Source organism: Mya arenaria, chromosome 14, assembly GCF_026914265.1.
Source record: "Mya arenaria isolate MELC-2E11 chromosome 14, ASM2691426v1".
Taxonomy (NCBI): domain Eukaryota; kingdom Metazoa; phylum Mollusca; class Bivalvia; order Myida; family Myidae; genus Mya; species Mya arenaria.
In genome coordinates, this window is record NC_069135.1 from 1173506 (window position 1) to 1190681 (window position 17176).

The window sequence follows — 17176 nt, forward strand, 5'->3', positions numbered from 1 at the left end:
TTCTATTTTTAGTAACAGTGACCTTGACCTTGACCCTAGAGACCCCAAATGCAATCCCATGAAAGGTACCCATATACTCTTTCTATAGACCAAGTTTGGTCAAGATATGTCAACCTTTACTAAAGTTATTCAGTTTCATAGGTGAGTTTGACGCCGCCCGCCCGCCCAAACAACGACGTTCGCCATTCTAATAACCAGGTTTCACTATGTAAAAACCTGGTTAATAAAATCTTTGGACATGTTAGGTAAGCTCAGAATACAATACTGTGTGACAGACCTGAGCATGTCTGGAGGACAAACAGCACTCAGTTTTAAAACAATCATAGTATTGGATCTGACTTGAAAAACATATCATGTCACTGAAAATTAGTGTGTAGTGGTGTTTTTACTTTAAATCTGTGTGTGTTTTGATGGATTCTATGCTACTGTTCAAACTAACGTTAAGATTGTTTCGCTTGTTACAGTACACTCCACGCGGAACTACCACTTTCTGTTTTCCTTGGCGGATTTTGGTCATCGCGGACATGACATCCAATTGATCATAATCCTCTTTCCTCGGCGTTTTTACTCGTTCACCCACCGAGGCTAATCAGTGGACCGCATAATTACAATCGCCGCGTTACTCGGAGGTAAAAACACCGCGAAACTCGGAGGAAAACCGATAAGAATCTCCCACTGTATCTAATTTTGTTTAATTTTTTTGATAGTTTTTGCTACACCCGTAATTGTTCATAAAAATAATTTATTTCGCGTACCTAACATCAATCGTAACTTTCACACTTACCAAATTTCACATACAAAGATTATTGATTTTCATCTTTTATCCTGGCTAGATTACCTAACCGTATACGTACACCACTGTGACAAGTTAATTAGTAAATACCCATCCTAAACGATGTATTGCATGTAGAAAGTGGAAGTGTGAAATATTTATTGGAGGATTAAATAAACAACAAGGGCAATCAAGGGATTGAGAAAACAAAGGCATGACATTTTTGTAAAACGATCTGCCAATAAACTTTAAAACTTGTACCACACTTAAACAATTCTACATGTACAGTGAATCATCAATAAAAGTCAACACATTCAATGATATAGGTAACAAAACGCGGAGTTCCGCGATTAGGTCAATAAATCGATATGATCACTGGCGCTACCGGCAATAAAACCCTCCATAGATAACGATTAACTCGGTGCAACTCGGTCATATTTAGCGAGGAAAAAGGTTGCGTACTCGGCGGAAATCCCCGATAAATTAAAAACGCCTCTGAGTCACCGAGGAAAGTGGTAGTTCCGCGTGGAGTGTACTGTAGATGCAGTTATAAATATTATTTGCACAGAAAGCGGCATGTGTGAATGACTCACATTTAAATTGAATTTGTTATGTTTGAACAGGGCGTGGAATTTTTTTTTGTAAAATGTAAATATTTCTGTCATTCCTTTTCTGTAAACTCAAAAGATATTACACTTTGATTGAATAGAACAATGGTCACGGAACTACGACTTTTATTTTACTCAACGATTTTTGCCATTACTGACACAAATCGTAATTTTGATGCTTTCCTTTTCCTAGGTGTTTCCGCCAAGAATGTATGATGCAGAGCCACATTTTTGGGTTGTTTATCATTTCATGTGACACAATTCAACAACTTATCATGATTTCATGACATTGTTTTCACAAAATGTCCACTCTTCACAGAACTCTCACTTTCCACAGTAAGTTTTATAAGTAAATTTTTCCACAGTACGGTACCCTTTTCTCTCGCTAAATCTGCCTTAGCTACTTTCACCGTGTTGCTCGTTTTCCGCGGACCATTCTATCAATTTGAGTTTACATTTCAAGTGTTTATCACTGGTTGTTAGGAGATGTTCTTTACTGGTATGAAGCAGATTGAGTACGGATATTTTAATGCCAGTAAAAGACAGCAACTTACAGCCTTAAGAAAATTGAAAACAATGGAAAAGCGATAAAATCACGGTATTTTTTAGATTTATATTAATTTTGTACTATAAGGACCTGTTTATTACCCTGTTAACAGCCAAACATGCTGATGAACAGCCAAAATGCACTCCATAGGCCGCTGACATCTTGGATCACGATAAATATCGCGAGAGATTTCAATCCGGATGTGAAACGCCGGTATTTCTTATGACCAATCAGAAAGCGCCAAATGTATCACTACTTCACTGAGGAACACGTTGATTTTTCTAGAGTAAAAGGGTTATTTAATATAATCTGTTCTAGCGTAAAACAAACAGAATCAGAGTGTTATTCATTTGATTACACTGTTTTATGTGTGATTCTATAACAATATAAAAACTTTTCATTTCAATTTTCAAAAAAATATTGGTGTGAACATTTGTTTTGACAGATCTGTCAAAAATCATAAAGCTCATAATGTCTCAGAATTCATCGTTATTGTGTGCTTGTGTGACATTGATGGTGCTTTGTGTAGCTACTTCAGGCAAGAAACCATTAAAAGAAGAGGACTGTGAAGGTATGTTTTTAAAAAAAAATCAATGAAGTACTGTAGTGTATGTAATTGTTACTGTAAGTGGGCAAGAACCAGCGGCTTACTTAGCTTGAGATCGCAGAAATAGTGTTAAAGTAAACCTAGGAGGAGGAAAAGTGCACCCGGTGTTGGGCTCGAACTCACAACCCCCAGAACAATTGCACAGGTCTCTTACCAATTGAGCTAATTAGGGGGCTGGTTCGGTTTATAGTCATTTCAAACCCTGACCATTTCATACCTTCCAATTTTTGGTTATTTCGTACTCTTTAGATAGTCATTTCGTGCCTGACCGGTCGGTTGAATTACCAAAAACCTGGGAAAACCCGAAAACCACGTAATTTTTCATAAGTATATACAATATATACAGTATTCAAGGTGGATTGTACGTTCAGATTTAATACTTTAATGTGTTCGTGGGTTGTATGCCGTAGCTGTTGATGGTTGGAGAGGGGTGGGGAAGTCAGAGTAGGGGGGGGGGGGCTAAAACCTTGGAACCCCTTTCATTTTTATAAGTACATATAATAGAGTATGCAAGGTGGTTTGTACTCGGCTCGGGGTGGGGGGGGGGGGGGGTAATACTATTTAGCTGTTTGCAGATAACTGATAAAAATTGCATGGAGAACCAAGTCAGCTTTAACCCTTAGCCCAAAACCACTGACTGGAACATTCTGCATATATGCTGAAAATCCAGGTATATGCAGGCATACAGAGGTTTCCTTATTTATCGAAAATTGGATAGGATTTCTGGCATGAGATCCAATACACATCATATTTTAGTAATCAGTGACAGCATGGTTCCAAATAATGACCACCTGATAGGAATCTATCACAGCGGGGTCTCATTACTAATAGGTAACAGACGTGGACCAATATCTCACAATAACATGGCCATATCGATATTGAGGCGAGTATTGTATGCATTTAAAATGTATGGTTTATGATTTTAATCTTATATATATGCCTTCATTCAATTAGTATACTTTCCTATTATGACAAATGTTTAAATGATGTTGATGATTTGTATCTACATGTATTGATGGTAAGTGAAATTGCATTGTTTGCGTGTCTTTCTTCACGAGATTGTGCAATGAGACATAGCAAGCGATTCCACAAAACTGTTAAGACACATACAATTCGTTTCGCGGACTAATACACAAAATGACAATTTATTACATCAGCTCCCGCTTGATAGCAATACATCAGCCTCCGATACACAACTAGTTCACAATACACAACAAGAAAAAAGACTTCCCCACACCTCTCCAACCACCAACAACTATGACAAACAACCCACAAACACAATGAAGTATTAAATCCGGGCGTACAAACCACCTCGAATACTCTTTTGTATGTACTTATGAAAATCAAAGGGGTTCCCGGGTTTTAGCCCACAAAAGATAATAGAATGAGGGGGAGGAGGGGCATGGTCAAAGGTCCCTAAATGGTTAATACGATACGTCTTTATTCATTTAAGCATTGTATTTCTGGACTCAAACCAAACTAAAAAATAGGGTACGAAATGACCAAAAATCGGAGGGTAAGAAATGGTCAGGGTATGATTTGACTAGTTCCTGGTGTTTCTAGCCCCACACACAACAGTGTACAGGTGGTTGTGGGTTCTAGCCATGCAACAGGCACACTTTTCATACAGGTTAACTTGACTGGTGTTGAAAGTAAAAGGCAAGTGTGTCTGCAATGGGAGAAGGAAAATGTTGAATGCTGTTGAAAGAATTGGCCTCCCTGTTAGGTGAATTGGTTATTATTAGTGTTACTATGGTTGTGATTTGAACCCCGCACTGGGTGTACCTCTCCTCGGGAGGTTAAACTTAACTTACTATTTTGTGAAAATACACAGATTGACTCGTTCTCACACTAAATGGAGTTGCAGACATTCTCTAGTCATGTTATATATTCTCAGACTTAAACATTAATTCTCATCAGGATAGTTGAATCAAAGAAAACGTCTCAATTATGAGATGTACAAGTACAACAAAATCAACCAATAATTTGTCAATTAAGTATCAAACACATTAACTTATAAGGGTTTCAGAAAAGGATGAGAATCTTTATGATAATATTTTTCATTGCTCTTATAAAAATTGTTTACACAAACATAACAATATTAACATAGGGCCAGGCGTAATTTATCATAGTTTTGATATTTTCATATTTCCTCAAACATTTTTAATGAGTTTTTATAAGTACTTAAGTTTAAAAAAATAAATAATAATAAATTCCTTTTGTTTCAGTTTGTGTCAATGTGCTCAGAAAATTTGAACAGAAGTATCCGGATGTAAAGGAAAAAGCTCCAGGCGAAATAGAGACACTGTTTAAAAAGTTTTGCAAAACTGTAAAAGACAGAGATGAGCGATTTGTAAGTATGAAGTATACATGGAAAATCAGTATATTTATCATGTTTGTAGAAAAATATTTAGTAGTATACATGTTAATTAATTTTAATTCTCATTTATAGTGGCAGTTCTGCAGATTTTTCATATAGCATCTGAAAAACTGTTTGTGTATTAAATTTACATCAACACTGGCCACACAACTATATTAATGACCTTACTCTTAACTGTTTGCAAACAAGCAAAGCGTTCTGGTCAATAAGTTAAAAAAAATCATTTTAAAAATGTTATTTTGCTAAGAAAATTTCATGAACAATATGAAAAACAACTGTCAGAATTTTGTTTATTCAAGCATGACGTAGGTCAATTTTCAATGGTGTTACTTATGCTTTGAATAAAGCATTCACTGTCATATTTTTAAATAACTAAACAAAAGACTTATTCTTAATCATTTGTTGATATTTTATATTGTAACAAGCATTTTGTTCACATTTCAAATAAAATCAAGTTGTTCGATGTCTGACCCAATTAATCTTGAACAAGGCTCTTGAAGCAAGGTAAATTGGTGAATTGTCTTTATGTCTTTATAATTTTGTTTCATATATTTCAGTGCTACTATATTGGAGGGGCTGAGACCTCAGCAACAAACATCCTGAAGATTATGTCTTCACCGTTCAAGAACCATCTCCCTCTTGTGAAAGTCTGTGAAAAATTGCAAGATGCTGATCCTCAGATATGTGATCTGAAATATGGTGAGAATGCTTGAACTCAAACAAAAAATAAGATGGGCTTTAAACGAAATCAGTCTAAGAGACAATTGATATTACGATCATTAAGATCTGTTTTACTTTCACTGCAAGATTAACAGTTATGCAGTGAAGTTAGTGAAGTCAGAAAGGTGCATGAAGACAGAAGTGTGCACATGCTGGTCTCCATGTGGGCAAAAAGGTGCTCATGCTGGTCTGTATGTGGGCAGAAAGGTGCACATGCTGGTCTGTATGTGGGCAAAAAGGTGCTCATGCTGGTCTGTATGTGGGCACTAAGGTACACATGCTGGTCTGTATGAGGGCACTAAGGTGCACATGCTGGTCTGTATGAGGGCACTAAGGTACACATGCTGGTCTCCATGTGGGCAAAAAGGTGCTCATGCTGGTCTGTATGAGGGCACTAAGGTACACATGCTGGTCTGTATGAGGGCACTAAGGTACACATGCTGGTCTGTATGAGGGCACTAAGGTACACATGCTGGTCTGTAGGAGGGCACTAAGGTACACATGCTGGTCTGTATGAGGGCACTAAGGTGCACATGCTGGTCTGTATGAGGGCACTAAGGTACACATGCTGGTCTCCATGTGGGCAAAAAGGTGCTCATGCTGGTCTGTATGAGGGCACTAAGGTGCACATGCTGGTCTGTATGAGGGCACTAATGTACACATGCTGGTCTCCATGAGGGCACTAAGGTGCACATGCTGGTCTGTATGAGGGCACTAAGCTGCACATGCTGGTCTGTATGTGGGCACTAAGGTGCACATGCTGGTCTGTATGTGGGCACTAAGGTACACATGCTGGTCTGTATGAGGGAAAAAAGGTGCATTTGCTGGTCTCTATGTGGGCAGAAAGGTGCACATGCTGGTCTGTATGAGGGCACTAAGGTGCACATGCTGGTCTGTATGAGGACACTAAGGTGCACATGCTGGTCTGTATGAGGGCACTAAGGTGCACATGCTGGTCTGTATGAGGGCACTAAGGTGCACATGCTGGTCTGTATGAGGGCACTAAGGTGCACATGCTGGTCTGTATGTGGGCACTAAGGTACACATGCTGGTCTGTATGAGGGCACTAAGGTGCACATGCTGGTCTGTATGAGGGCACTAAGGTGCACATGCTGGTCTGTATGAGGGCACTAAGGGGCACATGCTGGTCTGTATGTGGGCACTAAGATACACATGCTGGTCTGTATGAGGGCACTAAGGTGCACATGCTGGTCTGTATGGGGGCAAAAAGGTTCTCATGCTGGTCTCTTTGTGGGCAAAAAGGTGCTTATGCTGGTCTGTATGAAGACAGAATGGTGCACATACTGGTCTGTATGAAGACAGAATGGTGCACATGCTGGTCTGTATGAAGACAGAAAGGTGCACATACCGGTCTTTATGAAGACAGAAAGGTGCTCATGCTGGTCTGTACGAAAACAGAATGGTGCACATACTGGTCTGTATGAAGACAGAATGGTGCACATACTGGTCTCTATGAAGACAGAAAGGTGCACATGCTGGTCTGTATGAAGACAGAATGGTGCACACTGCACATATGGGTCTTTATGAAGACAGAATGGTGCATAACTGGTCTTAATGAAGACAGAATGGTGCACATGCTGTTCTCTATGAAGACAGAATGGTGCACATACTGGTCTCTCTGTGGACAGAAAGGAGCTCATGCTGGTCTCTTTGTGGGCAGAAAGGTGCACATGATGGTCTCTGTAAAGACAGAATTGTGCTCATGCTGGTCTCTATGAACACTGAAAGGTGCACATGATGGTCTGTATGAAGACAGAATGGTGCACTTACTGGTCTGTATGAAGACAGAATGGTGCACATGCTGGTCTCTATGAAGACAGAAAGGTGCACATGATGGTCTGTATGAAGACAGAAAGGTGCACATACTGGTCTGTATGAAGACTGAAAGGTGCACTTGCTGGTCTGTATGAAGACAGAATTGTGCACATGCTGGTCTCTATGTGGGCAGAAAGGTGCATATGCTGGTCTGTATGAAGTCAGAATGGTGCACATGCTGGTCGGTATGTGGGCAGAAAGGTGCACATGCTGGTCTCTGTGTGGGAAGAAAGGTGCATGTGCTGGTCTCTGTGAAGACAGAATGGTGCACATGCTGGTCTCCATGAAGACAGAATTGTGCACATGCTGGTCTCTATGTGGGCAGAAAGGTGCTCATGCTGGTCTGTATGAGGGCAGAAATGTGCTGACAAAAAAGGACAGGGTGCAGCACCTTTTCATTATTCTTTAGTTAAATGTTTAACTCTATTAGCTATTCCATTTGTTTTTCAGAGAAGAAGTTGGACCTTTCTGAGGTTGAATTCAAGAAGCTCAAGGTTAAGGACCTGAAGAAGATTCTATCCGACTGGGACGAGGAACGAGCATGCAGGGGCTGCTCCGAGAAGTCTGACTTTGTACGAGCTGTGAAAGAGCTTATGCCCAAACATGCACCCGAGGCTTATGCTAAACTTAAAGCCAGGGATGAGCTTTGATGACTTTTTTATTAGTGCCTAGGTTTCTTAAATATACAAATTGATTATAGCGGGAATTGGAGATCCATAACTCAGTTTGCAGTAGTCATATGAAATCAAAGCAACTATAGAGTTTATACAGAATTATAAGAGTTCTATTTTGTTTCATGCACTCTCTATAATGACGGATCTTTTAATATTCTCCCGTCCAGGTGGTCAATTTAGCAAAATCATAGACACACATGTATGAAAAAGACTCAAATGTGAAGTGTATTTACTTCTTTGAAATATTATCACATTTGCTCTGCATTCATTACCAACAAGAGTAAAAACATTCCTTTTTATATATTCAGTTAAAACTATGGTATTTTTGTCTAACATGTTAAATTAACTTCATTAGTCTAAAAAAAATTTAATAAGAATGATATTAGGTTATGATTAAATTTGTGATGAGGGTAGATTTATTTATGAATTTTACTGTTCGAATAATCTTTAAACAGTATATTGATTTTAGTGAATATTAGTTGGAAAATGTGAATTTATATAAAAATGAATTTATAATTGACCAATGCTTACCATTGTCTTCAATCATTAATCATTGTTATACTCCACCATGGAAGATCTTCATGTTTGACCTTCAAATCATATGATAACAAGTGTGTGTTACATTACTATGCACGTTATGTTTCTGTATGTTGTATTTTAAAATAGCAAAGTTTGTTAAAACTCCATTAAACAAAATGTAAAATGCTTTATGTTGAATTTGTTGTTACCTGTTCTTGAAAAATGAGTTATGTGGAAGGACATCAGTTGTCAGGTCTTCGAGTTGTTAGTTTTTCCTCAAGGAAGTTTGACACAAACTAGTTGAGCCACTAGTTTTTACACTGAACCATTCATAACTCAGGCCTTGTCAGGTGTCTATATTGCATAATGTTTTGTCTTGATCTAATATATATAAATATAATATAAATTGCACACTGTGTACTGCAATTATCATCATCGTGTTAAATCTTTGCGAATTTCTTTAGTGACCACTTTTTGTACAGGGTGATGACAGTATACTACATTCAAATGATTCAACTAGTATGTTTATTGTATTGTATTGTTTACATACATACTCCTTCTGACATGAATATTTCCAAGAAAGTAACTCATACAAGAAAAGTAAACTGTATCATCATGTACAAATCATGGGGCCACATGGTTGATATTTCCAATTATAATGAATTATGTAATGCAAAGTGGGTAGTCCTTCATGTGAAACTGTGTGTATTGTACTGTCAGAGTGAGTAATGTATGTTCAAGTATTTTGCTGTGACTGTGACATGTAGTACCTGAAGCAATGTCAATAAGCTGTAAATGCTGAATGTTTTCATTGCTGTACATGTATATTGTTCCTAATTGTTATTTTGAAGATAGATATTTTTGAAAATAAATGAGAACTAATTAATATACTTCTTTAAACAATTTCTTTCAGTTCCATTTGCAATTAAGCTGGTCATTTCAAGAAAAGAAAAGTCCCTTATTGTCACAAAATTGAGTCATCGTCTTTATACACCACTGCTTCACAATGAGAAGTGGGCGCTATATTGGAATCATACGCGTCCTCACGTCTGTCCGTCAGTCGGTCCATCCCGTTTTTGTCCGCTCCATATCCTTCTCATTCATGATGGCCAGATCTTTTTTATTGATAGGCGGAAATGACCAACAGCATGAGTGCAAAATACCAGTGTGACAGTGTCCCTATCTTTAGATCAAGGTCACAGCATCTTTCTGGACTTGGAATGTGTTGCTATATAACTGGGTTCCCATGGTCAGGGAAATCTTAAGTGTTTTTTTTTTTACTTTTTCAAGGTCAAGGAAAATTTGGTATATTTTATTTGTTCAGGGTTATATTTAACCTGAGACCGAGGGTCGTGGAAATAATTTGGAAAATAGCGGAAAGAAGGAACTAAATTTGAAAAAAAAAATAAAAAATGGTGACTTAAAAAAGTCTATATATTATACAAGGAGAGGTGGTCAGGGTTTGTTGGCGTACAAGACCCGAGCCCCTTCAAGGTCAAGGTCACAGTAACTTTCTGAACTTGGTGTGGTCCATCCCGTTTTTGTCTGGTCCATAGCTTACTCTCTCACGGTCTAATTTAAGCATTATTTGGCAGAAGTGACCACCACAGCCTAAGATGTGTCCCGCACAGGACCCATGTCCTTGCAATCAAGGTCAAGGTCACAGCAAATTTGTGAAATTTGTATGTTTTACAATATAACCATACTGATAATAGTTATATCCGGTTCATATCTTTGTATACGAATGTCCGACTTTAAAATTATTAGAAGAAGTGACCACCATAGAATGAAGACATGTTGGGCACAAAACCCGTGTCCCTACCTTCGGCGTAAAAGTCACAACGACCTGAACTTCGTATGGTATGTCTGTCGGTCTTTCTCTTGTATGACAGAAGTGACCACCAGACCAACCTTCTGAATGTACTATGTTTTGCGTTTTCTCGTTCATTTTAGTATATATATATATATATATATATATATATATATATATATATATATATATATATATATATATATATATATATATATATATATATATGAGGGCATTACTCAAAATGTATTACTTATTTATTTAAAAGAATATTAATACAAAGCATAACAAGTATGATATGGAAACTACTGGTAAGTTAAATTTTGAACAATGATATATAGTAATGTCAAATTGTTCATACTGCAGGAATTGCTACTTTTGGGACACACTTATGTCATGTTATCTCCCTCTGTACGTAGATTTTATTGACGGTGTGCATGGGGATGTGCACCTTGCAAGAAAGATAACTCTCGGACCAATTGTTGCAATCTTAACAGGTGAGTTTGTGCCCTGAAAACAAAATGTTTGTCCGAGTCAAACCGTAGAACTTACTTGAAGGAATTGAATAATACTGGACCAAATGTTGCAACATAACCTCGCCTTAATTCTTGATTTCTTAATAAATAAATTGTTGCATTTTATTCCCCTAGTGTTTTTTTTCGGCACTCCATGCAAATTTGCTTTTGCTATAGCATTTCTTCAAACATGGCAAATTAAATTAAAGGCATATATCATTTTTTTGTTTGCGGCACTTGAAAAAGAACAATTCTAGTTACTTTGTGTTTTCCCCTTGTTCGGCTTTATAACAAACTTTCTTCAAAAGCGTTTGTCTGAAGCAAGAGAACGTGAGCACAGGGGGAAATTGAAAGAAACTTTGAACACCAATAGATGGCAATGTAGTGGCGCGCACTATGGAGAAATTCTTATTCTTAAATGGACTTTCTTGAGAAGTTATTCAAAGCGATTTTCGTTATTAAATTCAGTGTAACTTTGGGCAGGGGCTGATCCAGGATTTGACGGGAGCGGGGCGTAACTTAGGGGCGTATTGTTTTTACTTGCCACCTCCCTTCCTCAGAACCTAAATTTATTTGATTTAAATGTTGGCAGGTGGGATTAGGGTAGTCCATATAAACAGCCGCGTCAGAGTCTTTGACGATTTTTGCTTTGGCGACTAGATATGTTTAGGGAACAAGATGAATATCCAAATGTAAAAAAGTTCCCTAAATGTGCATTCTTGTGACTAGGTTTGGCGGTACTCTTTTCGTTCAGATATATTTTGGCTTCACATAAATGTTAATATATTAAGGTCAACTTTTTTCCCAACTTAACAACGTCTACTTTAACTCATCTCCCTTACTGTTACTACAGTGAATTTGCATACTATGCCAGACGAACAGAAGCTGAAATTTAATAATCTTAGTTTATTTTACTTTTGGATATACATGAAAACATTTATAAACATTTTAGTTATTTTATTTATATAATTTACAATTTAGCTGTAGTCTACAAATTCACCCCCACCCCCACCCTGAACTAATTCATTGAGTTTATGCCATGTGTTTGATTTGAGATAAACGTTTGTTCTATTCTGTTCTGCTCTTCAATGAAATGTTGCGCACTAAATAACGTCGATGGTTACACTATAAGAATAAGGTTCAAGGTCAAGCCCGTACAAGCATGATTTCCGTCCATTACAATTAATAATTCTTCCCCATTCGTAAGGGCATGTGGCAGCTTATTGAATTCTTTAATCTGAATTAAAGCGCAGTCAACTCCTGTTTATACGATAATCTTTATTAATATACAGAATATTGTAAACCGCATGAGAAAACTATTAACGTGGAATACCATTAACACGATTCAAAGATTCACAATTCATGCTATTGTTCTCAAAATCAATCCAATGTCAAATTTCACTTCAGAACAAGACTTTTGGAACACTGATCGAAGAAAAGGATGAAAGTTATTTTGATTTGCATATATTCACATATTTACATTAAAGACATTAGTTTAAGCATTATTTATGTCATGAAGATACATTGGAACAACACAAAGTATACATATACAGTAGGAACTCGCTATTTCGAAGTCGTTGGGGCCTCGATAATACCTTCGAGGTAACGAGCACTCGATATAACAGAAATACAATCAGTGTATGACTGAGCCCAAAATATTAGAAAAAAGTTTGACAAAACCAGAACATCGAGATAACAGAGTTCGACATAGCGAGTTTCCACTGTGTCATCATAAGGATAGAGGAGATAGCTTACATCTCATTTTAAAACCACTCCCTTGTTGTAATATATTTCAATAAATGATGTTTACAGTATTAACAAAAGTAAATCAAACTGAAGAAGGCATTACAGAAATTGTGAAATTCCATTATTTGTTGTAAATATTTTAGCCTATGAAAATTGAAATCAATTCGGATCCAACTGGTGAAATGGTTGAAGGTATGGATGAGTTTGCATTTTTTTTGTCCAGTATAAGTAATTCCTTATAGTAGTAGAGTTACATAGAATGTATAATAATACACTTTGTCTTGGACGAGATTTGATAGATTATTCTTGTCTTCTTGTTACACATGGTTCTCGTCGTGACTTCAGTATTTCAAAGTCCAAACCTCCGAAGCAAGTTGAGTTCCTCCAGTGAAAATTATGTGTGCATCAAGCTGGACTTTCTCAAATAAAGTTTCATTTAGTAGGGCTGGACGTCCCCTGACAGCATCGTCCCCAGACAACATCGCCACATTCCAAAGTGTGTCTTATGAATGACTTTCACATTATGTCAAATGATTGCCTGTCAATGATGAATTTTAATTACCTCAAAGTATGAACAAGCGACATTGAGTATAATGAGGCCACAATCCCATTGTGTGTGCGTGTTATTTATGCGAACGGGAAGTTGTCTTTTGTGTGCCTAATTAATGCATGTATATCTATTGTTGGAAGAAGTGTTTCTGTTGAATAAACTTTGGTTTACAGCAATCGGTGTGTCGTCTATTTTTTCAATAATGTCAATCAGTTCTCTCCAAAAGGCAATCATTTCCTGACTTTCGCCCCTTTCCGGAAAGTCCAGATAGCACCTCCTTTTGATTTCCAACGTGTCCTTTGACCAGCCAGAATCCGGCGTGGACTGCAAGAAAAGTCCAAAGAATATTGGTTTTCCCCGTCTCAAAGACTCTTCCTGTGCCATATGTAGGGCAATCTTCCATTCGTCTTCAGATTCGCACCCTTTGGTTATAACAAACAGCGCCGCTCTGCTTATATGTATAGCATTCGCAATTAAACTGTACTTGTTTTGCCCCGGCACAATATAGTCGGGGAGGAACAATTTATAGCCATCTCTTGTGAGATGGGGCTCTAGGGTCTCGCTTACAAAAGTGTTGGCCTCTGCATTGGATGCCACGTACACATGGTATCGGAACTTGTTCGCCTCTTCAGCAATGCTGTCAATGGACGTATAGCCAGCTCGTTTGACTATTTTTCGAGAAGTCACATAGTACCAGTAGCTTATTTTCCATCTGAACCTATGAACTAACACGCCGACAACTATTACAATTACAATAACCAAAAGTATTGCGCTGACTATTATGACATCAAGGTATGATTTACATTGCTTATCAAGATATATAATTTTCTCTTCCAGATCATTCTTAGAATTTATTACTTCTTTCGTCATGTTGTCGTTGTGAAAAAAGTTGCACTCAGTAATATTCACGTACAGATAGCTACATGAACCCATATGCTCTAAAACCCATTTTAAAAAATCAAGATTAGCACATGTGCATTTGATGTGGTTGTTTGTCATGTTCACTTGCATCCGATTCCTGCCCCTAGAGCTTGTCATTGAAATACTCTTCAGTGCGTTTCTTACACTCTGTGGGAGAGTCCATATGTGGTTGTTGCTCATGTCGAGCATTCGCAAGTGTTTCAAGTGCGAGATATTCAGACCAAAAGATGTAAATATATTGAAGGACATATTGAAAACTTCCAGGTCTTTTTGGTGTTGGAGTAGGTCAGGTTGCACACTTTCAATTCTATTGAATGATATGTCCAAGTCCTTCAAATGTGTGTTGTTTGCAAATAAGCGCGAACCATTCTTCTGAATCGGATTGAACAAGAGGTTGCCATGAAGATTCAATCTTTTAAGATTCGGAAAACCATCAAAGAAATGTACATTCACTTGCGTTGCAAAATTAAGGCTAAGGTCAATATTTTCAACTTTTTCCAAACCATGGGTTGGTCCCTCCCAACAAAACAGCAACGAGCACGCCGCGGATATAGTTTTCAACTTATTATTTGGGTCAAAACATAATTCAAAAATAGGGTATCCAATTTTACTGTAACTTATATCTATTTCCTCCATTTTCGGTGGGAGAAAACCAGTGACCGAACATCTAGGAATGAAATATTCTGGAGTCGGGCAGGTGTTCGGTACTGGAACGTGATGTCTGTAATTATTCATATGCACCTGCATGTCTGCAAAGGTTTCATGTTCAGCTGCAGTAGACGTTAGGTATGTCAAATTGTTGCGTGAGGACGCATGTGCTTCCGTCGTTGTCATGCGCGCATTGTGGAGCAGGCCATTGGTGCGAACATGCTTCTTCGGACTTAACGAACTCCATATTCCTATATCATCATTGAAAAAGTTAAAAGATACGTCGAGCTTCTTTAAATTTTTCATGAAGTAAACGTAAAAAATGTAAAATCCAAGTTCAAACTCATTTCTTGAAATATTAATTTCCTCAACTGACGGCAAAAGTTTGAACACTTCCTTTTCAACGTTGTTCACTGCATTATATTGCAGTGAAAGGTATTTCAAATTTGTTAGATGTTCAAATGGAGTTACGATTTTTGAGGTAATGGTGGTGCCACAGCTCAGAAACTGACCATTTACAACGTGGTTCATGATTATTGTCTCCATTTTTTTGTTCAAACTGCTCGCCGCCTTTGTCAGACCATCCATTCCTAATTCAAAATTTTCAGACAAATCTAGATAAACCAAATGCGTCATGTTTACAAAAGCGTCTGCTGCAATATCTTTTACGCCACATTTTAAAACCGACAAGTGTGTCACGTAAATCAAATTTTCAAATGACTTATTCGTTATGTTTGTTTCACAAAACTCCAAGTATCGCCACGGCGGTAGAACCATATCGCCCGATATTCGCACCGTATTAAGCTTTGACATCTCTTGAAACACAGGACCAAATGAAATATCTGTCATACCATCAAGCCAGAGTTCTTCCAAACTGTATCGAAGCTTCCATATGGCCATCTCAGGGTAACCCTTTCCACGATTGTACGTTCCCGTTGTTGCGTACATTCTCAATTCTTTGAGTGAATTTAAATTTCCAAACAAGTTCTCGCTTGTGTTATAGGTCAATGCCATCTGGTCGTTGTTTGATATATTTAAATACCGTAGCTTGTCTAGTCCTGTGAAAGTTGTGTTTTGAATTGTAGCGTTCTTTGTTCCCAATGTTGTGTTGAACAGATCTAATACTCTGAGTAACGCATAGTTTTCAAATGGCGTGCTTGTATAAGTCACCAAGTCTTCGAGTCTTGTGGATGACATATTTAGGACCAGGGTAATATTAGCTGGTATCTGCGTCGGCACATATGTTACGTTGGTGAATGAGCAGTCCACGATAATACCATTTTCAGTTGGGTGTTTCTCGCAGGCGCAGGATGTGTTCTTGCTGACACATGCACAGCCATTGCATGGGAAATCACAGTAAACGAATTCCACTGACAGTAAGATCACTAGTAGAAGGCTTGCAATCCACATCGCGAATGATCTGAAAGGCGATGATTGTCTTTGTTATAATTAAAATAAAATGCGAAATCAAGTTCACATAATGTAAAATGCATCCTTTGCTTAAAAAACAACCATTTTCAGTTGCGTTATTATTTACATGGCATTGATCAATATGCTCTGTGTTAAACAAAGATGGTTAAAGAAATGCCAAAATAGAAACGAGGCAGTAAAGAATTATATATTAAAAGCTACCTGTAAAGCGAGTTTTTCCTCACCATCCCATCGAAACTGTAACCGAACGCTAGTTTGATTATTATAATAGACAGGAAGATAATAATGAGTGGCTAGTTGAAGTTTGTGCATTACAGGTTGAAACTCGCATTTAATTTCCTTGATTTCAATGTTCAAGGTCTTAAAACTAAAAATAAGATTGGTGGTTTGTTTCCTGTTCAATTTTCAAATTTGAACGTGTTTTTGTTGTTGTTTTAAAAGGTCTGTATAATGTTTTTATTATTAGTCTATTTCGGCCAAAAAAGGAAGATAAAAATAAATAAATGATGATGTTGGTCGTAATAACATCTATCCGTGTTGTTATACGTATTAAAGGGACTCGCTCATGTTTTTGATATCTTTTTCACGGTATTGCGTCTGAAAACACTGATATTATAATTATTATTCTCTTTAATACTGAAATTCAAGAAAAATATACAATTTAAGTATAAAAACGCTCTGGTTTAGTTGGGGAGCATCTCCACGCTGGAACAGTCAAGAACAAATTAGAAAACTGACAACAAAACCTTTCGCCCACGAGGACTCATATATAACCTCCGGGATTAATTAACCCTGAAGCCTTTTGTTGTAAAGCGTTACCAACGCTATTTCAAATCGTGGACTACAATGACAGTATTAGACCATCAACTTCTGTTGAGTGGTTCCAGCACTC

General features: G+C 37.6%; 3 protein-coding genes across 4 annotated transcripts in view; 1 reads left to right on the top strand and 2 right to left on the bottom strand.

Annotated features, from left to right (window-relative positions):
• LOC128216675 (heat shock 70 kDa protein 14-like) overlaps nucleotides 1–2109 on the bottom strand; it is a 29716-nt gene extending 27607 nt beyond the window's left edge. The window contains exon 1 of one of the 2 annotated variants that reach the window (XM_052923310.1): nucleotides 2029–2109. In XM_052923310.1, the coding sequence (XP_052779270.1) occupies nucleotides 2029–2088 (60 nt within the window). In that variant the 5' untranslated portion in view covers nucleotides 2089–2109. The remainder of the gene's footprint in view (nucleotides 1–2028) is intronic. The other variant, XM_052923311.1, reaches the window with a different exon arrangement.
• A 47-nt stretch (nucleotides 2110–2156) lies between these two features.
• On the top strand, nucleotides 2157–9549 carry LOC128216450 (mesencephalic astrocyte-derived neurotrophic factor homolog). The gene is made up of 4 exons (XM_052923019.1): nucleotides 2157–2498; nucleotides 4763–4887; nucleotides 5472–5613; nucleotides 7921–9549. The coding sequence occupies exons 1-4, from the start codon at nucleotides 2399–2401 to the stop codon at nucleotides 8118–8120; spliced, it is 567 nt and encodes a 188-aa protein (XP_052778979.1). The 5' UTR covers nucleotides 2157–2398; the 3' UTR covers nucleotides 8121–9549.
• Nucleotides 9550–12436: 2887 nt separating this feature from the next.
• On the bottom strand, nucleotides 12437–16526 carry LOC128216596 (toll-like receptor 4). Its single transcript, XM_052923210.1, has 2 exons — nucleotides 16486–16526; nucleotides 12437–16273 (listed from the first exon to the last, which is right to left on the bottom strand). Exons 1-2 carry the CDS (start codon nucleotides 16509–16511, stop codon nucleotides 13393–13395), a joined length of 2907 nt encoding a protein of 968 aa, XP_052779170.1. The 5' UTR covers nucleotides 16512–16526; the 3' UTR covers nucleotides 12437–13392.
• Nucleotides 16527–17176: the final 650 nt, after the last annotated feature.